Source organism: Manis javanica, chromosome 10, assembly GCF_040802235.1.
Source record: "Manis javanica isolate MJ-LG chromosome 10, MJ_LKY, whole genome shotgun sequence".
NCBI classification, from domain to species: Eukaryota; Metazoa; Chordata; class Mammalia; order Pholidota; family Manidae; genus Manis; species Manis javanica.
The window spans coordinates 26,864,750-26,889,830 of NC_133165.1; the positions used below are offsets into that span (position 1 = coordinate 26,864,750).

At 44.7% G+C, this 25,081-nt stretch overlaps 1 protein-coding gene across 3 annotated transcripts in view; it reads right to left on the reverse strand.

The window, feature by feature from the left end:
- The window catches only part of GNA12 (G protein subunit alpha 12), a 99,725-nt gene that overhangs the window by 47,664 nt on the left and 26,980 nt on the right, over window positions 1-25,081 (reverse strand). For 2 of the 3 annotated variants that reach the window (XM_073214955.1, XM_073214957.1), the window contains 2 exons: window positions 10,291-10,506; window positions 7,863-7,893 (listed from right to left, as the gene is read on the reverse strand). In XM_073214955.1, coding sequence (XP_073071056.1) covers window positions 7,863-7,893; window positions 10,291-10,506 — 247 coding nt within the window. The remainder of the gene's footprint in view (window positions 1-7,862; window positions 7,894-10,290; window positions 10,507-25,081) is intronic. The other variant, XM_073214956.1, reaches the window with a different exon arrangement.

Below are 25,081 nucleotides of genomic sequence, written 5' to 3' on the forward strand. Positions count from 1 at the left end.
TCTCCAAGGTTTAGGATTAAAGTGTCTTCTCCAGGGAGTGCGTTCACTTGCTCTACCAGGCACTTGGACACACTATGTGTTTGTCATCACTTTAAAATTCATAGCATTGGGGTTTCTTGGGCTGCTCTTGTGAATCTGGGTGACAAGTTCCCAGGGAAGCCTACCCACAGCTGGGTTTTCCTCTGCTTCCTCTCCCTTCCCTGCCCTGGCTTAGCTGCCAGGCGATACTCTCGGCTCGGCTCTCCTCTTTTGAGGGTTTCCTTTCAGTATACCTGTACCCTCTGGGGTCCCAGCTCATTACAGCAGAGTCTCCTACCAGATTCCTCAATTTTGGCAATCTTACATTTCTACCTCCTTTTGAGACTCTGAAAAACCTGTCAAAATGGTTTATGGTTTAGATCACCAACATGTCAGGGATAGAAAGCTGCAGGGGCTCTGCTCCTCTCTCACGGTTCTCTCCCTCTCGTCGTTTGGCCTGGTGACTCTATAAATTTGTCAGCCCTTAGATGCTTTCACAAAGTCACTTGTAACATTTTAAATTATTTTCAGCAGAAGTCTCTGGAAAACTAGTCCACTGTAATTAGAAGCCAGAAACCTTACAATTATTGCTTTAGGATAAATACAATGGATTATAGTATGGATTACTGCCAGAGGGTGTAACACTATGTTTTGACACAAAATGAGAAACTGAATCACTTTACCTGCCTGCCTACCACCTGGGTATAAGAGTCCCCATTTTCTAGGACCCAATCAATCCTGGGTATTATGCTTGGTTATCTCTACCAATCTGACTGACAGCTACCTCACTGTTGCTTTAATTTGCATCTCCATGGCCAGTGCAAGGCAGTGATCAGCTGCCATCACTTACTGATGCACAGGAGCCTCTCATGCAGGCTGCAGCTCTACACGCTCTCTTAACATGCAAAGAATACCTTCCATACAAGTAGCGATTTTTTCCCCTAATTTTTCATTTGCCTTTTAACTTTGTGCTAACTTTAGACATGCAAAAGTTAAAAACGTTTACTCAGTCAAACTCATTATTCTTTTCCTTTAGAGTTTCTGGTCTTGTTATCATGTGGAATATACCATTATTAATTCTACTACAGAATATATCACATTTCCACCCTGGGCCATTATGTCATGGGTTCAGAAACCCTCCAGATGTAAAGATCTGTAGCAACATTTTTCACAAGGATTTATGTTAAAATGCATAACACCTCTTTTTTTCCCCTAAGGGACTAGATTTTTAGAGGCTTGTAAGTATATACTATTCATGATTAATGAAATGAAGGGGAAAGGCCAACAGCCTAAAGCAGGACACGTAAGTCTCTCACCCGTACAGGATCCAAGAATAGCAAATACCTCAGCTTCCTGCTTCTGTGTTCTCAGGCAAGAGCCACCTCTCCAGAGCTGGGATCAGGACCCACACAAGCCTTCAAAGGCTCAGACTACTCCAAGCGCTGCATTTTAATCTAGGAGAGGCCATCCATTAGCTTGTTCACTGCAGGCAAACTTCTTCAACTCTCAGACCTCAACTCTCAAACCATCTCTGTACAAGATAGGAGGGTTTGGTTGCAGGACTTCTCAAGTCCCTCTGACTTTAACAGTAAGTTTTAGGAAGGCTGAGATTTTCCCCTCTATCACAGTATGAAAGTCAATGTAGTTTGCAAGATTAAAACACACACACAGGACCAAACCAAAACTAAGAATGCAATCTCTGGTCTTCGAGTATCTGAAATAGAACTGTTTTCTCTTAGAAACCATTCACTGATTTCTGATGTTTCTGACTTACCCTGTAAGATAGAAAAAAACCAACACTCTCTTCATATATACATATGCACATTTGTCTACCTGTATGTAGTGAGGTAAACTGTGGCACCTCCCTCCCACAGGTGCTACTCAGAAATGAAAAGGTGTACTGTTGACACATGCATCACCTTGGATGGACCTCAGGGGCATCATGACGAGACATGAGATACCATTCCATTTACATGCTATCCGCCAGATGAAAAAAAATCTGAGAGATGGAGAACAAATCAGCGGTCGCCAGGGTGAAGGTAATGGAGGAAGGGGGATTGTGACTGTAAAGGGACAGCAGGAGGAGGGTCTCTAAGATGGCAGAGCAGCTCTGGGTCGAGTGTGGTGGTGGTTAAATGAATCTACACATGTGATAATATGGCACAGAAACACACATGCACAGTACCCAAGTCAGTTTCGTGGTTTCCACATTATACTCTAGTCCCATGAGATGTAAACATTGGGGAAAAATAGGTGAAGAATGCCTCTCTCTGCTATCTTGTAATTTTCTGTAAATCTATAATAAAAAAAGGTATTAGAAAAAATGAGCACCTGATGGTAGACTAGTACGAATCAAACTTGTTCCCAACAGAAAAAAAGAGAAAACAAAGGTGTCAACAGCAACTCACAAAAGAACAAATATAAATGGCTAATAAACATATGGAAAGAACAAATAATCGTGGAAATCTGTACTTATCAGGCTGGTGAAAATTTAAGAAAAATAAAACTAGCATGGCTGAGGGTGTGGGGGAAATGCCCTGGTTACTGGATGAGGTGGTGAGACTTGCTGCTGTCAGTTTTTACAAATTAAACCCATTTCAGAACTCTCAACTGCTGCTTGGGTCTCTAAGCCACTACAAGCTTGCCCTCCTCCATCAGGATCCTTACTTTCCGCCTCCCCATCTGAGGATCTGAAGGAAGCAAAGGGTAACCCACCAACTGCCCATAGAATGGGCACAGATGGCCAGTCCCTGGCAGAGAGCACGCACCCTGTAGCGAGAAAGCGCGAGATGCATTCAGATGGCTGTGGTCCAGCAGGCTATGCGATCCAGGGACTGCCTCCAGACACAGGGCAGTCGGCAGGCCCCTCACAAAGCGGAGCATGGACTCTCCCTGGATGTCCTAAATTTAAAATACAAAGTAAAACACTGGACTCAAAATCACCATCAGGGCTGATGCTAAGAGAATCCTTAGAGTAGACTGGTGGTGGGGCTACCAGCCCCCAAATGCTCCTGCAAACCAGGACAGGCCTGACCACTTCTCACCACCTTGATCACTATCACATAATCTCAGCTACCATCACCTGCCAGATGGATCACTGCAAAAGCTCCCAAAGGGCCTGCCTGTGCTACTGAAGGAGCTGCCAAAGTGATCCTAACATGTCAGTCACACCATGTCACTCCTCTGCCCAAAGCCCAAGTCCTTACAGTGGCCCTCTGCCCATTCCCCCCAGCTGTCTGCTCCCACCCCAGGGCCTTGGCACCTGCCACTCTCTGGGGCGGGAGCACTCTTCCCAGGACACCTGCCGGGCCTGCTTCTCCCATGCCATCACTGTCAGAGCTCTCAAATGCCACCCAGGGGTCTGCTTGCATTAGTTAGGGCTCCACACAAATACATAGGCTTAAACAATATGGGCTGGGTGTCTGTGCCATGCTCTGTCAGTTCCACAGGTGAGTCTGTGCTGGCCACCCAGGCCCTCCACGCTGGTTAGTCCACGGGAAGCAGAGAGACTGGGGAGGCATGCCAGTCATTTTAGGAGCAGACTGAGAACTCAGTCCCTACCACAGAGAGGGCAGCAATGTAGCCTGGCTTTGGGGCCACATTCTCAGCTTGAGTATCATGAGAGAAGGGGAAACAGGTGGGAGAACTAAGAATCTGAAGGAGCCTCCTGTGTTTATCCACTTTGGCTCCCCCCTCAACATTATCCATCCCAGTTCTCTGCCTATTTGTCTCTAATACACATATGACAAGGGCTCGTGCATGCATGTGTACACATGCCTAGAACCAGTGCCTGCCACCTCTGATCAGAAAGTTGGCTCCACATGGGCAGGGATTTTTGGTTGGCTGTTCACCGCTATTTTCCTGGTATTGATAAGCATGCCTGATGCATAGTAGCTGCTCTACAAGTATTTGCTGAATGAATGAATTCCATAAAATTGAAAAAGACACACACAAGACTGGAAGGACAGTTGTGAGGTGTCGCCATTAGCCCAGATATAATATATCATAGATAAGATGTTCTGTGCTATTATAAATGCCTCCTTATTCAACAAGGGAGAATTAAAATAACTGACAAACCCAACTTTACCCTCCCTGGGGGCCGCACTAAGCACTATCCCCTGTCAGACCAGAGGCAGAAAGGTCCTGCTGCAGCCCCGCTCTGTCCCTCCTCCTCAGCACTGACACACTGGCTGAGGACCCACACTTAACTGCCATGCTGAAGGTGCCACCACGTGCCCAGGTTCCAGCCACGGACATGCTGGATGGTACCTGCAGGAAGAAGCCCTGAAAGGCAAAGGGTGGACCCTTCTTACACTGCCTTGTCCTGGTTGATGGCTGAGGAAAGGAGCCATGTGGCAGGACGCCAGAAAGGGCTAGACAGAGACCTACCACCATCCCTGTCCTGGTTCTCTCTGACCTTCTGTCATGAGAGGGAAAGTCACTGCTCCTTTGGGTTTTCATCCATCCCATCCAGCCAAACTTCACAGTAGCAGTGCAGATACCCAGGGATACCTACACCTGGTACAAACAGCAGGGGACATGATTGTTTCTCAGTAGGAAGGTTCTTTGAAATGTTACAATTATGCCACAAGAAACATGAGGAGAAGGTGCTGTCCTGGTTGTGCTTTCCGGGGTTTCCTGTCTCCGTCTGCTCTAAAACCTTACACTATGGCACTTAAAAAGTCAAGACATCGGAGATGGTGACAGCAGAGGGAGGAGAAAAGGCAAAGGACTGCAGCCACACAGGTCTGTGGCTGTGCCAGGCAGCCTGGGTAAAGCTCCTCCGGGTCGGAGATGTGGCCAGGCTAGCAGCAGAGCCTTCAGACTCAGGGGAGATGCCCTGTCACCCCAAACAGTGGTGGGCATGCCCTGCCACTCGCCAGGTCTTACTGCTAATCAGCCAGCTGCCATAAGCCCAGCCCCCCAGAGGCCGACAGGAGCACCCCCCACCCCAGCCCCCTGCTCTCCTCAAGGACAGAGCCCTGGGCACAGACAGAACCACACCACTCAGGACAATTCACCTCCTGTCCTGGGGCCTCAAAGAAAGTTACAAAAAGTCACTGTAGCTACAAATGCCCGCACTTCCCATCCAGCCTAGCCCTCCTGCCTTTGAAGCACATCAGGACAGCTGGGGAGGCCTTTGGGAAATCAGGCGAAATGGTGGCAGGGAAGCGCAGTAGGTTCCTAGTAGCCTGGCCCATGGGGTCGGCCTTTGGAAAAGACACTGGGCCTGTTTTTTCTAAGAGGATAGAACAACCACACAGCCTAAGCTGATTCTGTTTCAGGAATGGAGAGGGAATCTGGGGCATGACCGTGTCCTGGAGCTTTCCCAAAATCCATCCCAAGCCTGAAAACATGTAAATACGTTTCCAAGGCCCTTAAAAAGCACACATCCCCTGACAAGGAACAGAGGGGCGAGGCAGTTGTGCCTATGGAGCTAGTGTGTAGACCTCAGCAATCCTGAAGCCCAGACGTCACAAACACTGAGCACGCCTAATGACAGACGGGGATTTTGGTTTGGAGCAAGGCTGGCCAGTCCAGTTACTCTTTATAGTTAGCATGTCGCTAAGCCAGAAGGTAATTTTCCTCTTGAAACTCACTTGGTCTGGCAGCATCCACACACACACACAACCACAGGGGATGATTTTCCTCCACACCTAACACTTAGCCCATGCCACAGCCTCTCCTAGCAGCCTCTGCAAGGCCATGGAGACCTGATTCCTGCTTGCGTGACAGGAAGACAAATGCCTCTAATAGCAGAGCTACCTGACTCCTGTGAACCAGGGAACACTGTGCCATCAACAGAAAACTCCTCCTCTCAACCGAGCCTCCACCTGCGTCTTCCAAAGCAGAAAGGGTGCAGCACGATGCCCTGCCACTCAAGTAACTCCAAGGACATAAAAAATGACTCCCAATTCAGTGAATTTTGTCAACATCCAAGAAGTGAGGTGAAGAGTATCTGAGGAGAGGAAGAACCACCTGCAGCAATCCACGTGTGCCAGGTCTCCCCAGCACCTGACCCACAAAGGCGTGGTCCCCGGGCCTGAGGACTCTGTGTCCCAGGTACCCAGTCCTCTGAGCAAGAAGACACACACCTAACCAAGAGGAACAAGTCACTAAATTCAGCTGATTGGCCATAATTTCCGGAGTACATCATGCAAAGCAACAAATGGCTCCATTTACTCAGGTGATTCTTGACTTACTATGTCCCTGCTCACATGGCATGTTTGGATAGAAGACTGATCATGCAGAGGACAGTAACTAGATGACAAACAAAGAGTCATGCCAGTGATCAATGGGGAAGAAACTGGTACCAGTAAATCGTAAGCCCTGAGAACCTGCCCTGGTTCAAGTTCTCAGCCTCTTAACCAGAACTTGTACAGGAGCCCACCACGCGGCCTTGGTTTGCAATCTCATCTCCCTTCCTTCCACCTTTGCATTGTTGATGGTGATTTCTGGAAAAACTGCACATCAGAACTGCAATTTTCTGCTTTAAATACCTCAGTGGCTCCTCTGCTTACAGGTAATTCCATGCTGCCCCATGGCCTATATGGCCCCTCCACCCCCACCACTGAGCAGCCTGCGGCATGCACACCCTGTCCGGGGCCAGCCGAATGCCCCTCTCCACAGTGGACAGGCCAGAGATGGGGCACTAATATGGGTCTAAGTGGCCCTGGCAACTGCACAGCCCTGCTGCTCCTTTGGTGGTGAGACCACCACAGGGTGGGTCTGACCACAGCCAAGCTGGCACAGAGAAATGGGCAGAGTGCCTGCCTCAGCCTCCATCCCCGGACGGTTAGGTCCCTTTCCAGTCAGGCTGGTCTGAGTTGGGACTTCCGTTACTCGCATGTGCAAGCCGCTCAACTGATGCAGGGCCTCAGCGTGCCTGCCTGCCCTCCAAGTAGGGAGCTCCTGTGGCCCCTGGTGCCTCGCAAACTCGAACCTCTTTTGTTCCCTGTGTACTTCATTCCCCACTGCCCCCTGTTCCATGCCTACCTCATCATCACAAATCTCCTAAAGCACCTCCCTGACCCCTACTGGCCAGGTAGAGTTGCCTACTTTCCCTGTATGCCTAACGTAGCCTGTATACTCCTCAAACATACTTCTTCACCTTTTTTTTGCAGTTATTTGTTGGCATTGTGTCTGTCTTACCAGCTTTTTGAGGAAACTGGACTTAACCTCAGCATAGAGCCTGGTCCACAGAAAAGGCTCAGTGAGACAATGCTCACCACACTGCCCAGCATGGCGGACAATGATGTGCAAATTCACGGTCCCCATCAGTGCTGGAGTTATACACAAAATACAACTGATACACTTGTGTGTAAAAGGCTATTTAACTAGACACTCAAAAGAAGTAATAGCAGATAAATCATGGTAATATTATCAACATGCTGTGCTATAATTACATCAGTTCATGACAATTTGCAAAATGTGTTTAAAAAATTCAAAATTCTCTTTTATTAGGAAAAGGTCATATAAGTTGGCAATATTTATATTGGTTATACCTATGAGGAAACCTCTATTAGTGTCTTGCTATGTCTCACTTAAATGTGTTTCAAAAGATAAAATCTATCAAAGCAAGGCTAATTTTCCTCCTTTTTTTAAAGCCACAGAGGTTGTATCAAACCCTCTGTCTAAAGAGCAGTGGCCATCACTGAACACACAGGAATGGTCCCCTCCTGCTCCACAGACCAACCCTGTCCCCCAGAAGGCAGCCACCAGACATGCCCTTATTCCTCTCTGTTTCTGCCTATGCCTGGATGACGAGGAAAACTGAGTGGGCACAGGAGATAGGAAAACCCTGACATCTGGCGACAGCAGCCCTCCAAGGGGCTGGTCCTCACCACTGACGGTCAAAGGCTCCAGCCCCGTCACCTGGAGAGGAAAGGCAAAATGTAAGTTGTTGAGACATTGTCCTGGAAAGGTTTTTGACACTGAGAAGAAATTTATAGCAAAGAGAAGCCTCCTGAAGATGGGGGAGGCTGTGGAGCACTTGTCACACTGGGCTAAGATGCTTCTGTTCTTTACAGTTGCTGTCATTGTATATCTTGACAGTTATGACTGTTAAAGGTTTACTGTCAAGCTGTTTTAGCAAAATTATCTATAATTTGCTAAAATAAAAAGAAAAATACAGAGAAGTATAAAAGTATGGGAACAGCAGACACTCATATACACACTACCAAGTAAACAAGGTAAACAGTATCCTATCTGCTTTGAGTCATTGCCTTTAACATACACAACTAGTGGGAAGAGCACACCTGCCTGGCAGCCATACCTGCACAGCCAGCTGTTGGAAGTTGCAGCCTTGTGCTGGGCATGTGCCAGGTGGGGGCTGCATGAGAAGCTCTCTAGGGACAGGCTCAGTTTTGGTCTCACTCTGCATCCCCAGCACAATGCACAGTGCTTGGCACACAGGAGGTGCTCCACAAATGTTTAATGCATGCATGAACAAATGTAGGGAGAAATATGCAGACTGGCCTTTCTGGCCCAAGGTCTTCATAGTGATTCCTCAAAAGATGGCTGTGAGCAAGTCATAACCTCTCTGGAAAGGTTGGGCCTATTTCCATATCTGCAACCACACAAGGCCTGACCTCTGCAGCCTGGAGGTCCCTGCAATGCTACATCTCTTGGAGGGAGGCAAAGGATGGAAGTCTGACAACACTATCCTGACACACCGCTGGCCTAGATGCAACACACTGAACACTAGCAAACAACCAGCTCTGGGTGCTTGTGTTTCCTTCTCTGGTGCCTCCTCAATCAACAGCAATTTCCACACAAGCTCAGAATGGACCATGGAATCTTCTTTCCAAGACCATATGAGCTTATTAAGAAAAAGACTTAACCCCAATTTCACACTTAGATATTAACTTGTATTCTCTAGTTGCTTCTGATATTCCTGCAGACAACGCAGAGCCTCAAATAAATTAGAAAAATACAAAGCACTTACAGAAAACAGTGGCAGAAGACATGAACAGGCATTGTCCAGAAAAGAAAACACATATAACCAGTTAATGTAATCAGGGAAATGTCAGTTAAACTGTAAGGACACACTATTAAAAATTTTAAAGTCTGGTGACACCAAATACTAGTAAGAACAAGAGCAAGAGACACTTGTTTCTACTCCTGGTAGAAGCATAGCTGGTATGATATTTCGGAAAATAACTGGAATAGGAGCAATCTGACCCCACAGTGTGTGTCCCAGGGAAACCTCTGCATGCGTGCATCTGGAGACACAGGAGGGAGACCACAGCAGTTTTGTTTGTAAAAGTAAACATGGCAACCATTGCAAAGTGTGCCTGCAAGAGGATGCCTGAATGCCAGTGCGGTCACACTACAGAGGGGCATGCGGCGGCAGCAGGGGAAGAAGCGCAGAAACGCATGTACGTGAATCAACTTCCAAAACACAGGTCACAGAAGAAGACATGCAGTATGAAACCACTTAGATGAGGTTTGAAAACAGAGAAAACTCAAGACTCCATGATTTAAAAATAAACACACAATATGGCAAGACCATACAGAAAGGCCAGGGGCTGACGCCTCAGGGCCCTGGTTCTCAGGGAAGAGGGGTGAGGAGGAGGTGGTGTTCCTGGATCCCCTGGGCATGCATGGGTGTCAGCTGGGTACATCTCTTCTAATTAGAGGTGAAATCTGACACTTCTCTTTGAATACAGTTATGTTAAAGGATAGTCAGAAAAAAACAAGATGCAAACAGGCTAACTACCCCAGATTTGCTGTTTATAGACACAGATCCTAAATTAATCTAAATGATGAAGATGACTAAATTTTTTGAAACTTTTAGACCCTAAAATGGAAGGGAAGGACAGCAAGGGAACAACGTGGAGGAGTTCAGATGAGCTTCCAAGGTGCTGATCTGAAGACTAAAGACATACATGGCTTGCCAGGCAGGTTCCGTGCATTACAAGCGGGAAAGTTGTTTTAAGGAGGCACTGATTTCCTCCTATAGCACATATAGCAAGGAGCCAAAAATATTTGGGCTCCTTGAGTTACACCAATCTTTAAAATCTTAAGAATCCTGTGTATTCCTAGAACAAAAACATTTACCAAGCCTAACTGAATTGATCTTGCTCCCTCTTGCATGTTCCATTTAGATACCTTAGTTGGTCCCCAATATGTATTTTTATTGTTGAATATTAGGATTTCCAGCAATTTACAGCTTGTCTGTACTTTCATTGAATTTTTAAGGAAATTCTACTAATGGTCAAAACTAATTGTGACACATGAGCATGCAGGCCAGAGAGAGGGCTCACTCACCAGCTGGAACTCGCTCCTCCGGCTGAAGGCCTCCCTGATGCCCGAATCCCGCCAGAGAGCGCTCAGAGCAGGCACGTACAGCTGGAAGGTGGCGGGCTCCACGGGCTGCCCTGCCTTGTTCTCAAAGGCCATGAGGAACATCCCATGCTTTTCATTTTCAGAATACTGCCAAGGAATGCCAAGCTTGTCCCGTGCATCAACGAGAACCCTTGAGCCCTAGGAAATAAAAGAAAGAGAAAGGGTTTGATGGTGCCTTGGAGACCAACCACAACACAGGACCCCAACATGACATAGTTTGTCACAGAGCAGCAGACTCACAAGCTAGTAAATTTGCCACCAGAATTCATCTACTGGTTTGCACTGTCATGGCACCAACTCCTTAGCTACTGGCACCCCGACTGCACCCCGACAGGTGTGGACACTCCCTGCATGGCAGGGCTGGCCCTGCTATCACTTATATGAGAAGGACCTGGAAGAGAAATCACGGAACGAGCACGGAGGGGCAACAGCGCAGCGAGACGAAACCAATCCTGGATGGTGACCGTCAGGAGGAGACAGTGTTTTCAAACAACTGCTATCTGCTATCTGGAACGACTGCTCTGATTGTCACTGAGATCTGGCAGCAACTCAGCTCCAGAAGGTTGCTCGTTCCAGCTTGAACTCAGCGGCTGGGAGAGTTAAAACACAAACACAGGCAGTCTGCAGTCACAAGACAGGAAAGGCTAAAATGCAACAACCCACGTGGGCTGCCTGCCAACTGGACAGGAGCAGGGGTCACCGTCCAGATTTAATGCCACCATTGTCTGGGATGATGAGAAACTATTTTTCATTCTATTGCTTATTTCCTCACTGTTAAAAATAAAGCTAGTATTTTGTGCCCCTTTCTTACCTCCCAGGGTTAAAGGGATGGAGAAACAGCCCCAAATAGAACAGCAGTGGGGCCTGCATCCCAACCATGGAAACTCCGGCTGGGTGACATGGTCTCGCCGGTAGTGAGGATGTCCAGGCCACAATCCCCAGGCTGTGCTTCCAAGTCAGCGAAACGGCACTATGGGGTAGTTTCTGAGTTTCTCGCGGTGGCTCCCAGTACTCTCCGGCACCATCAGTTCTGGGGGAAGCAGAGCAGCAGGGGCCCTGTCTGGAAAGCCCTCAGTAATTCGGAGTTAGCTGGCAGGACTGGAACAATAAGAGCAGCTCCCTGTCTCCTAGGGCAGAGAGCACCAGGACCTCACTGCCCACGTGGCACATATTTAAAAAAAAAAAAAAGCTGCTTTGTTGGAATAAACTCACATGACATACAATTGCCCCTTTGAAAGTCCGCAGCTCAGTGGCTCTTGGTTGGCAGTTATCCTATAGAGCCTCACTTCCAACACTTGGCGCGGTAGATAAATCAATTCTGCCTTCTCCTGCCTCTGTTGTAGCATTAGTTTGAGGCCCATAACTACTGTTTCTGCCTTGAACCATTGAGTGGAATGCTAACATGGCCAAAAACATCAGCCCCAATCCTCCCTTCAGACCTAGCAGGCCAGAGATGTCCCCACGAGCTGCCTCCTAGCGTCCACACTCGTTTACCGGCAGGGACCAGGCCCATCCTCCTGGCCCACAGACATGGGCTCAGTGCTCACTCGGGGCAAAGCACCAAGCTAGGCATTGGGGGTGGAAACAAAGTGTGTATGAAGCACTGTCTGATCTCCAGAAACTCAGAATCTGGCTGGGGAAATAGACATATGAATTTTAAAAATTAACACCCCTTCATGATAAAACTCTCAGAAAACTAGGAAGAGAGAACTTCCTTAACTTCATAAAGAAGACTGACAAAAACCCTACAGCTGACATCCTAATTAATGCAGAACGAAGGAACGCTCTCACTCCAAGATTAAGAACCTGGCTGCCCACTTTTATCACTGCTGTTCCATGAGGTAGTGGGCGTCCAGCCAGTGCGGTGACGTGATGAGAACATACAAGGTAGAAGATCAGAGAGGAAAAATAACAGAACCTACCTGCAGATGAAATGACGGCCTATGTATGAAATCCTGAGGAATCTACCAAAATCACTCCTAGAAGTCAAGTGAGTCCAACAAGGTCATTGGATAGAAAATCACCCCCAGAGTCAGCTGTCCTTCCAAATACTAGTAATGAACATGTGGAAACAAATTTAAAATGCAATACTATTAACAATCACTTAAAACAAAGAAAACTTAGATATAAATCTAACAAGATACATACAGGACTTGTACACAGAAAAATGCAAAATGTTGATGAAAGAAATCAAAGTAGATATAATAAATGGAGGGACATACCTTGTTCAAGGACTAGAAGCTGCAGCATAGTAACGATATCAGTTCTTTCCAAACTGATATATGGTCTAACACAACTTCTATAAAATCCCCACAAGATCTTTTATGAATGAAGATATGATTATTCTAAGATTTATATGGAAAGGTACTAGATTAGCTAAAACAATTTTAAGTAGGAAAAATAAAGTGGGAGGAATTATTCTACCCAATTTCAAGACTAATATAAGTATAGTAATAAAGATGGTGTGGGACTGGTGAAGAAGAAACACACAGATCACAGGAACATCACAGAGAAACCAGAGATGGTCCCACCCAAGTACGGCCAATGGATTTTTGTAAACATCCAAAGCAATTAAACAGAGAAAGAATAGCCTTCCCAACAAATGGTGTTGGAGCAACTGGACAGCTAAAAGCAAAGAAAAAAAAGAATCTAGGCCTAACCCTCACACCTTATACAAAATAAACTTAAAATATAAAATTACAGCATAGGAGAAAATCTTCAGGACCTACAGCTTGGTAAACAGTTCTTAGGCAGAACATGAAATGTATGATTCATTAAAAAAAAAAACTGTCAACATCTATTCATGATAAAAACTCTCAACAAAATGGGTACACAGAGGGCAAATACCTCAACATAATAAAGGCCATATATGACAGACCCACAGCCAACATTATACTCAACAGCAAGAAGCTGAAAGCTTTTCCATTAAGATCAGGAACAAGACAAGGATGTCCACTCTCCCCACTTTTATTCAACATAGTTCTGGAGGTCCTCTCCACGGCAACCAGACAACACAAAGAAATAAAAGGCATCCAGATTGGCAAGGAAGAAGTTAAATTGTCCCTGTTGGCAGATGACATGATATTGTACATAAAAAACCCTAAAGAGTCCACTCCAAAACTACTAGATCTAATATGTGAATTCAGCAAAGTTGCAGGATACAAAATTAATACACAGAAATCTGTGGCATTCCTATACACTAACGATGAACTAGCAGAAAGAGAAATCAGGAAAACAATCCCATTCACAATTGCATCAAAAAGAATAAAATACCTAGGAATAAACCTAACCAAGAAAATGAAAGACCTATACTCTGAAAACTACGAGACACTCATGAGAGAAATTAAAGAAGATACCAATAAATGGAAACACATCCTGTGTTCATGGATAGGAAGAATTAATATTGTCAAAATGGCCATCCTGCCTAAAGCAATTCAGAGATTCAAAGCAATCCCTATCAAAATACCAACAGCATTCTTCAATGAACTAGAGCAAATAGTTCTAAAATCCATATGGAACCACAGAAGATCCCGAATAGTCAAAGCAATCCTGAGAAGGAAGAATAAAGTGGTTGGGGGGTGGGGAGGGATTATGCTCCCTGACTTAAAGCTCTACTACAAAGCCTAGTAATCAAGACAATTTGGTATTTGGTACTGGCACAAGAACAGATCCACAGACCAATGGAACAGACTAGAGAGCCCAGATATAAACCCAAGCATATATGGTCAATTAATATATGATAAAGGAGCTATGGATATACAGTGGGGAAATGACAGCCTCTTCAACAACTGGTGTTGGCTAAACTGGACAGCTACATTCAAGAGAATGAAACTGGATTATTGTCTAACCCCATATACAAAAGTAAACTCAAAATGGATCAAAGATCTGAATGGTGAAACCATAAAACTCTTATTAGAAAACATAGGCAAAAATTTCTTGAATATAAACATGAGCAACTTTTTCCTGAATGTATCTTCTCAGGCAAGGGAAACAAATAAAAAAGGAACAAATGGGACTACATCAAGCTAAAAGCTTCTGTACAGCAAAGGACACCATCAGCAGAACAAATAGGCATCCTCCAGTATGGGAGAATATATTTGTAAATGAAATATCTGACAAGGGGTTAACATCCAAAATATTTAAAGAACTCACACATCTCAACACCCAAAAAGCAAATAACCCTATTAAAAAATGGGCAGAGGATATGAAGAGACAGTTCTCCAAAGAAGAAATTCAGATGGCCAACAGACACATGAAAAGATGCTCCACATTACTAATTATCAGGGAAATGCAAATTAAAACCACAATGAGATATCACCTCACACCAGTTAGGATGGCCAACATAGAAAAGACTAGGAACAACAAATGCTGGAGAGGATGCGGAGAAAGAGGAACCCTCCTACACTGCTGGTGGGAATGTAAGCTAGTTCAACCATTGTGGAATGCAATATGGAGGTTCCTCAAAAAATTAAAAATAGAAATACCATTTGACCTGGGAATTCCACTCCTAGGAATTTACCCAAAGAATAAAACTTCTCAGATTCAAAAAGACATATGCACCCCTATGTTTACCGCAGCACTATTTACCATAGCCAAGAAATGGAAGCAACCTAAGTGTCCATTAGTAGATGAATGGATAAAGGAAGATGTGGTACATATACACAATGGAATACTATTCAGCCATAAGAAAGAAACAAATCCATTTGCAGCAACATGGATGGAGCTAGAGGGTATTATGCTCAGTGAAATAAGTCAGGCAGAGAAAGACAAATACCAAATGATTTCCCTCATTTGTGGAGTTAACAACGAAGTAAAACTGAAGGAACAAAACAGCAGCAGACTCACAGACTCCAAGGGACTAGTGGTTACCAAAGGGGAGGGGTAGGGAAGGGTGGGTGGGGAGGGAGGGAGAAGGGAATTGTGGGGTATCGTGATTGGTGGGTGCACATGGTGTGTGTGGGGTCACGGGGAAGACACTGTAGCTCAGAGAAGACAAATAGTGACTCTGTGGCATCTTACTACACTGATGGACAGTGACTGCTATGGGGTATGGGGGGACTCGATAATAAGGGTGAATATAATAACCACATTGTTTTTCTAATGAGCCCTTTATAAGAGTGTATATCGATGATACCCTAATAAAAAATAAATGAATTGGACTTCATTAAAATTAATACTTTTGCTCTGCAAGATTCTCTTAAGAGGCTGAAAAGATAAGCTATGGACTGGGAGAAAATGTCTGCCCAGCATGTATCTGACAAAAGACTCATACTTAGAATATATGAAGAATGCTCACAACTCAACAGTTAAAAAAACAATCCAACAAAAAATGGGAAAAGACATGAGGAGCTGTTTCACCAGAGAGCACATACAGATAACACGTAAGCCAGGGGAAGGCAAGAGTTCAAGATCACTAGCCATCAGGGAAGAGCATATTATGACCTTGTTAAAATATCATGACACACCTATCAAAAACACTAAAGCAGAAAACTGTGGCAATACTAAACGGTGGTGACGCCACGAGATGTGCTCTTTCCTACATTGCTGTGAGGATGTAAAATGGAAGAGCTACTCTGGTAAGTTTTCCAGGTTCTTTAAAAATTAAATACACACATCATATAACCCTGCAAACTCACTGCTGAGCATTTATTCCAGAGAAATGAAAATTTATGTCCACACAAAATCTGTGCAGGAATGTTCATAGCAACTTTATTCGTAACAGCTCAAAGCTGGAAACAACTGATGCCCTTCAACAGATAAATGGTGAGACCATGCATGGTACCTCCTGCACATGATTTGGTAATACAAGGAGTGAACTGATACAGCAGCACCGTGGATGGATCTCAGGGAGATGGCCCAGGCGAAAAAAGACAACCTCAAAAGGTCACCTACTATATGGTATTCCATTTATGTAGTGTTCTTGAAATGACAGTTATATAGAGTTGGAAAACAAAATCTTGGTCGCTGGGGTGAGGGATGGAGGAGGAAGGAGGTGGACATGACTATAAAGGGTGCCGGAGGGGGGCGTCTTAGTTGTGATGGAGCAGTTCTGGGTCTTGATAGCAGGGGTGGTTCCACAGGCCTATGCGTGACAGTGTGACACAGAACCACGTGCATATGCATCACATCAGCTCTGGCCTTCCACCCCTAGTAGTTACATGACATGTAACCGATGGAGAACTGGGTGATTCTATCTTGGAAATTTCCTGTGAACCTGTAATTATTTCAAAATAAAAAGTTAAGGGAAAAAAAGTCAACTAGCAATCACGGCAATGTATGTTCCCATTACGTGGTGTGGAAAGGGAAGGTTACTAGGGGCCAAAGGAAGAGAGGAGCAGGAAAAAGTGAGGCTGGAAAATCCTAGCTGGAACCGGGTGTCAAACTGAGCTTCTCAAAGTGCAGGTTAATCTCAACAAGTGGCAACAGTGGATGAGAACCTACCAGGCAGGAAAATTAGCTTAAATAAATCCTCAGCTCTCCTTTCGGTCTCCCCACCCCCCACATTCCTGCCTCTGGGTCCCTCCTGCCATGCCACTTTCTCTGACAGTATAGCACCAAACTCCCACTGGTACCAAAGGACAATATTGAAAGGGTTCAAGAACCAAAGAAAACAAAGGGGTTTCAAATGCTCCACATTATGCACAACAAAAAGTCACTGTGCACACGGAGGCAGAGGAGATTCCTCTGGTGAGATCCTTGGCACCTTTGTGCAAACACAGAAGGGCCCCCACCGTCCCTGCAGGCGCCCACGCCTGGCAGAGGGAGCTGGTCAGGGGATCCCCACCTTCCCCATGGTCATTTGTGAGGACGCTCCTCCAGTACAGCGGATGTGGTCTGACACGCAGGCTATCTCTCAGAGCTAAAAAAGGTTAGCTTTGAAGAAACACAAACTCACTCACAAGTTAAACTGGGCCTCTGCTCCCTGGGGAGTTTCCTTTTTCTATGGCAGAGATGAAGGCAAAGAATTAAAATGGATTTAGAAGCCTGAGCGGTCACTTACTGAGACAGTTTTCAACACTGCACAAAAAACCAGGCCTTCCCTAATTATTGGGGTGAACACAGGTTTGGCTTAAAAAAAAAACAAACTGGTATATCCAAAAGCAGCCTGTGTTCCCACTGCATGCTGCCCCCCAGGCAAGCTGGAACTGGTCCAAACTACCTTCACCCAAACATGAAAAAAAGCTCCTTACTTTTCTTTTTACAAATCCAGGGGTAACTGGCATAACTGCTGACGAACCTTGAACTATACCAGTTAGCTATAGTCTGTTTCTCTCTCTTACTCCATTTGGAGGAAAAAGGCATCAAGAAAAAAAGACACCTCTCCGTTGCCCTTTTCAATTATTCTGGTCAAAAACCACTCTGTGCTAACTTTGTTCTGAATATCCAACACTGAGACCTAGGGAGCTTTTCTGCCTTGGGACATCTGCTTAAAATCTGAGTCCACTTTCTCTTCCTTTCTAGAGGGAGCTTAAGGTCTTGGGAAATGTCCTGTTTACTGCACTTCTGCAGAACTGATAGTCAGACATGCCACCATCATTATGCAGAGCTGTTAGTGCCTCAAAAAGATACTAATATAGAGGCACACTAGGGTAATAAAACATCCTGCCCCTAGCCTTTCCCAGTAAGACCAATGTCCTAAAACACAAAGGCCAAGAAAACCCTAAAATCCATTTACACTTTAAAGAAAAAGAAACTGAGGCAGAAGACAATTTACTCAAGTCTGTTAGGGCTCTAAGGAAAGCCCTCTTTCAAGAAGTGTTCCTAAATTATTCAAAAATTATTAATTTTTGATAACTATACATTTTATTTGGTTACCCAAATATAAATAGTTGTAAGCAGTTGGATGATTTCATCTCAATACTATGTAACACTTCAAACTGTTCAAAGAGCACATTTTTAAGACAGCTTATAAACTCAGTAATTTAAACTTTTAGTCAGAGAACAGATTCCCTGTCTGCTGGGGATGTAGATTTGGGGGTTTTTTGGTTTTACTGGACAAAGACCAAAAGCTGCAAATTCTGTTATCTCATTTCAAAATAGATTTTGTTAGTTCAGCCCCTAATCAAACCTGATCTTGGTCATTCCTTACTAAAATCTTCCCACAATAAATACTAAAGCTAACACAGATATAAAATGCTAGTAGATCAAATAAACTTTTTCCATAGGATGAAACAGTTACATTGAGCAAATCTTAAGGTTTTGAATGTTCACCCAATTTGATGACAGCATATGTATTTGGAAAGCTGTTTTGTTTTTTAAACCCACTAGGCTGAGTTGTTTGCCTTTGGCCACCATCCAAATAAAAGAAATGCTGCCAGAAATGTAAACAGGATACATTTCTTTAAGTGAAGAAGCCCAGCAAGCAAAGGCAGATGGCTCCTCTTGGCTTCTAAAACTGCAGTGGAGGACACCTTCTAACTCAGAGGTGAGAGAGACTGAGAAAGGGGGGCAGCAAGCAGGCAAACGGGTCGTCGGAGCGCCCCCCGTTATTCTGTGGCCCTGAACTGGATGGCCTCCTCGCCCCGTGCTGCTGTCCTCACCAGAGTCACTTCTCCAGAGCTGCCCCCAGAGTTCCACCCACGGCTGTGCTGAGCGCTTGCCTCAGGCAAAGAAAAGGGCCGGTAAGGGAAAAACAAAGGCGCTGAGAGCTTCCAGCACAGGCACAGGAGCGAACTACGCATCCCACGGTTGGCCAGAGACAAAGGCCGTCATCAGGGCAGGAGAGATATCCTGCGGCAGTCCGAAACGTCACCACGGGTGAGAGGGGCGGTTAGAGCCAGGTGTGGTGAGCTCGGAGGTCCGTACTTTATTCAGTAATAGCAGGGAACACTGACCAGGAGAAGGGGCATCTGGAGGGAGGTGTCTGCGGGGGAGGGAGCCGGTGCAGGTAGAGAGAAGCAACGGGAAGATGAGATCTAGAAGCAGAGAGCAGAGCTCACTGGCCTGGAGGGAGGGGCAGATAAGCACAGGGCCACCAGCCCTCCAGGTTGAGTCTGGACGAGGGGATGGCCTGGGGGTGCTGAGATTTGGCCAGGCTTATGTCAAATTTAATGGACAATGGGAAATCTAAGGAAACATTTTCTGGAAATGGGTGGCACTGTTAGGAACTCTGGGTCTAGGAAGTGTGGGGGAAGCCACCTATCACCTGTCAACCTCTCTCCACTGCCTAGGAAAGGCAGTTCTTCCGAAAGTTAAAAAAACAAAACAAGAAAAGGAATTCAACATCAGTTCAGAATTCCTCAGATCTAAACTGGAATGTGAAAATCCATGCTGGATTGCAGAACTCAAGAACCAGGAGACTGGAGTTGTGAGAAATCGCCTCCTGGAGCCATGTAGAGACCAGCTTTTTCTCTTCTCTCCCAGGTGTCAGGCGACAAGCCCTGGAATCTACTTTGACTAAACATTTCATTAAATGTTATAAAGACCAACACTGGTAGGAGGGGAAATAAAACCTTCCTATTAAGCACTGAAAATGTTAAAGAAATTTGAGAATAAATAGATAATTAATACAATTCCAAGGCGGGCAGGGGGGATCTCACAGACACTACTAACAGGTAACACAGCTTAATGTGCTAATTCATCTTTTCAAAATCCAAGTTAGGATCTATGCTGTGAAATAATCTAGTGAGCAGTTAAAACATGAAATAGAATATAGAATATATAATGGTGTCTGCGAGGCTGGCCTCTCTCCTGCCCCACCACTTCCACCTAACATTACTGCGCTGAACGTCACAAGTCCAAACAGTATGAGTTGGGTTTGGGGAAGAACTGATAAGAGAGGAGAAAGAAACTGTGTGATGAGGTCTGAGAAAAGTGTGAAACTGTTGTCCTTTGGGGACAGTGCCACTGGATTGGTTTTGATGAAACACCATCTCAGCCAATTTGTTGGCATTGTGGATGGCAAGGTAAGGTCTGGGAAGCACAGAGCTGCCATACAACATTTTCTGCCCTATAGATGCTACCAAGGACGGGCCGTTAACATTCCCTTTAAAAGACTACCTTTGGTTTGGCCAAAGGTCAGAGATGTGAAGGACATCAGAACCCTATTCCTGAACCACTGTCTCTGCTTCCAATTTGATCAAGCTTGGGGTGCTGGCATATTTGATCAATAAAGGCTCCGAAGTTACAAAAATGCTACCTTTCTGCAAAGCCTTTAAATTCTGATCAAGGTGTTGAATAAGCAGACGCAGACACATATGAAATCCACTCTTCTGACAACCAAAAGGCTGTGCCCGAGATGCCACAGCAGCACGTTTATGTTTATCACACTAAGGACTTGCCATGTGAACAACAATCTGGCATGTGCCTAACATCCATTAGCTCATTTTGTCTTTATAGCACTGTGAGGTGAAGAAAATTATGCCTGTTTTACAGATGAATAAAAAACTGAAGCTCAGTCACACAGCCATTAGAAGTGACTCAGTGATTCTATGGCTGGTGGTTTTTGACCTATATTCTCTACCTCTCCAGGTGTATCTGGGGAGATAAGGGGGCAAAGAAAGGGGCAGGAGGCAGAAAGGGTCTTGCCTGTTGCCTGTTCGCACAGAACTGACAGCAGGCACTGACCAGAACGAGAACTGAACTGGCCTTGGAGAGGGCCTGACATTTCTAGTATTCTCTAGAATGTGCTTTTAAAAAACTATAATTAAACCTAGACATATGGGATATGTTGTTTGCTTGGCTATATTAGAGGAAATTTGGTGAGCTCAGAGCCTACTTTAATCGCCAAAAAGTAAAAGGCCTCCACTCACACACACTCTCTTAGCAGCACAGACTACGACATCTTCGGCTGCTCTGTAGGACAGAGGCCCCTAGCCACTCGTGGCTACTGAGCAGGGGAAATGTGGCCAGCCTGAACTGGGCTATTAAACATGCTAGATTTCAAAGACTTACATGAAAAATACATGTAAGCATCTTTTAATTTTTTATATTGATTACATGTTGAAATTATAACACTTATTTGGGGTTATTAAAACATTATTAAAATTAATTTTATCTGTTGCTTTTATACCTTTCTTAATGTGGCTAATTTGAAGTAAAAATGTGGCTCACATCACATCTCTGTAATGTATAAGCACTGCTGTATGGGAACACTTAAAATGGTATTTGTTTCTTTCCAGTTACAAAAATATTTTTGGTGTAGAAAATAGAAGAAATGTAAAAATGCATAAAGTAGAAAATTAAATCCTCAAAAAAAATCACTATCTAGAAATTACTTTAGTTTACATCTTAAAATGTTATGTCTCATTCTTTAAAGGAATTCTTTCTTTGTGAGTATAAACATTTTATAAATCCTTAAAAACATTTCTAGAAATATATCATAAACACCCCCCAACACCCATCATTAAGTATTTCAACACTTCAAGATTTGTAACTAATGCATATGTAATCCAACATATGGGAACTGCCATAATTAAGTTGACCCTCTGTTGCTGAACATCTGAATTGTTTCAAATGCCTGGAAAGTATGAACAATACAAGGAACTCCCTGATATAGGCATATCTGCACATAGCTATTCTCCTGTGATAAATCCCTAGAAGCTGAATCACAGAATTGCTGAGTCAAAAAGAATGCACATATTTTTGAGGCTTTTGATAAATATTACTAAACTGCTCTCCAAAAAGGCTGTACCGACTTACATATTTACATTTGGAAACTTTTCACTTTCCTTTAATTTTCCCGATTTTTTTTTTAATTGGTCGGTTTGGTTCGCTAAAATTGTCCTCTAATAATATTTAACCAGTCCCATCTTCAAACCATAGCTCCAAGAGAAACTGCAATAATTAGCAACTGAAAATGAAGCAAACTTTTTATCTATCTATATACACACACAATGACAACCCAAAGTAGAAAATAAATAGGTATTTGGTTTCTATACTTCAAATCACGTTTTATATAAGCATTCATTTTCCTTCTTAGTCTTATTAGTAATAAACAATAATGAAATAAAATTAGTGAATGATAAATACAAGTAACAAATTAGTTAAAAATAGAGAAAATAATAAAGGAACTACTAATAACAAAAATGCTTGAATTTTTCAAGCATGTTTGAATTTCTCAAAGTCTCTCATCTCCAGTAAGAGAAGCAAGATCAGTCAGCATTTCCAACAAAACTTCACACCGAAGGCATAAAGAAGAATTTACAGCCTGGAGCTGGAGTTCTCACTCAGGACAACCTTGAATTTGATGGGAGGGTGAGCATCAGCTCTTGCCTCTAGACAGAGGAATTCCTTCACATAGCGAGGCACTAAGGTAAGGTGTCTGATGGGAAAACACCAGTAAGGCTGGACGACATTCAGCCTGCTCATGTTCTCGCTCCTCTCTCAGAAACCATCTGATGGACAGGCTGAGGCTGGGTAAGGTAAATACGAGCACCAGGCAGACTCACACCGAAGTGTGGCAACACTGCTAAGACTCCAGAACAGGTGTTCGGTGCAAACATAACTGGGCACAACAGAACCAGGACAGCCATACTCAGCTGATCATGAGGAGCTGTTAAAACAACTCACGCAGCTTTCTAGCCCCCAGCGGCTATAGGAAACTTGAAACCCTCCCATTATTTGGGCTCTGTCCTCCATTCTGGGATTCAGGCCACTAGTAAGGAGGCCCTGTTCTCTGGGCATCTGTCTTTATGGACTGGCCCAGTAAACATTCAGATGATGAAAAATGAAAATATTACTTTATGTGCAATTAGCACTTATAAAAGAGCAAAGAATTAGTCTCTACAATTCTCAATATATATTTCATGAATCTGCTCATTCGCTTCCTCCGCACTGAGAGCCCACTTCCTCCTTTAAATTCCAAGTGGACACAATGGGCAGCGGTGTCCGACACTGCACACAGCGGTCCATTTGGCAATGGCCTTGGCAGCACTTGGCTCTGCTGCCATGGCACCTTTGGGAAAGTGACGTTGGCAACCACTGCAGATACCAAGGCAGGGGCCAAGGGACCGACTCGGAGCCTGCACTCCCCTTGCAGGCAGGCACTGGGCAGTCACCCCCCTGGACACAGGCAGCCCACACCCAGCCAGGCCTCCACTAGCAGGTGCTCAGGAACCCACAGGGAGGAGTAGGAAACAACACCGTTCTTGTCACCCAGCTGTCAGCAGATGCTGTCACGTGACCTTCAAGATGTATCTCAGCCTTGACTGCTTCATGCACTGCCATGACTGTGGCTCTGGCCAGGCCACCATCTCCACCTGGGTCACTGCAAACTTGCTAACCAGCCTCCCTAGGTCTACACGGGCCCCTTCAATCTACTCTGACAGTAAGTCAGTTCATGGTACTCCTCTGCTCAAACTCATCAGAGTAAAAGCCCAGGTCCTTACAAAGGCCCATAGTTCATGTGAAAGCAACTTGGTTGTACAAGTGGTCTGGAAATTCCTTTTAAAATGCTCTCTTTTTCATACGTCAAAGACAAAAGAAAAGCCTGTTTACAGGAAAAGTTAGACGGAAGAGGCAGCTTAATTTACTATAGCAAGTAAATTAAAACTGCAGAGAGACTGGTGGAGTTTAAATAGAAGCAATTGTTGCACATACATGTATTATTTCTTTTCATAGCATACAAATGCTTTTCTGAGGAATAAGACATCGTAATTCTTTAAGAGCATACTGAATTGGAGCAGCCTTCCAGTGTTATGCCTTCTCCTAATCAACAGATATTAAATACAATCATTTTCCTGTAGGGAGTTCTGACATTAAGAAAAGATTAACCCCAGAAGGGGAGGAAATCTCTAGCTTTATTTTTCAGAGTTCACTGCAATGGGCAAAATAATAATAAAAGCAGTAACAATTATTACAATAACCATGTCATTACCTTCAGGAGGAACTCTACTCAGGATCCTATTACTAACTAAAAAGTTGGATCCCAAACAACAAATCCCAGCAGTTCCTGGCAAGATAGTAAGAAAAAATGGGGAGGCAGGGCCCCAGGGAAGACCTGATTCAACAGGGGCTACCAGGTCTGAAGCCCAGCCTTTGCAACAGTAGGTGCAGAGAATCAGAACAGAGACTTCTCACGTAGACAAGTGAGGGGACATTATCTTCCAAGCAAAAGGAGATTCAAACTTGAAAGAGAACACAGACTTCCAGGAAGCTGCCAGCCCCAAGTCCCAGGCTGGGCATATGGGGACTTCTGGGAGCCGGGCAGCAACTACAGACCCAGAAAGGCGAGCTCAGCTCCTAGCCAGGGGCAGGGCTGCTCACCGCTCTGCATCCTACAGGCCCCCAGGGCACTGTGACTATGGGCTGGGGCCCATCTGCTGGTGTCCCTGGACTTCTGTGGAAAACCAAAGATCAACCAAGCTACCAGAAGCCTGGTTTCTCCACGGCACAAGAGAGGGCCCCAGGACGGCCAGATGGGATGACCTGTTTAGAACACACAGGAGAAAGCTTTTGCTTCTTATTACTCAGATAAATTTTATGTAACAACCATTATGGTAACTTTGACCATTTTTGTTTACTATACAGGCTTATTAAAAAATAATTTGAGAAGAGACCTCAAAGTAAAATCCATGTACCTGAAAGTACACTGACCCTACTTAACAGGTTATGAAGCAGTAAAGGACAACAAAGCGAAAATTATTTCTCCTGGTGGGCTCTCAGGAAGCAGCTCTCGATCCTGTTCTATTCAGAGCTGTGCTATTTCTAAAGGTCACAGTTTCCGGGCAGCATGCACACGAAGGGTTTGTTGGGCAGGCCACACCAAACCCCA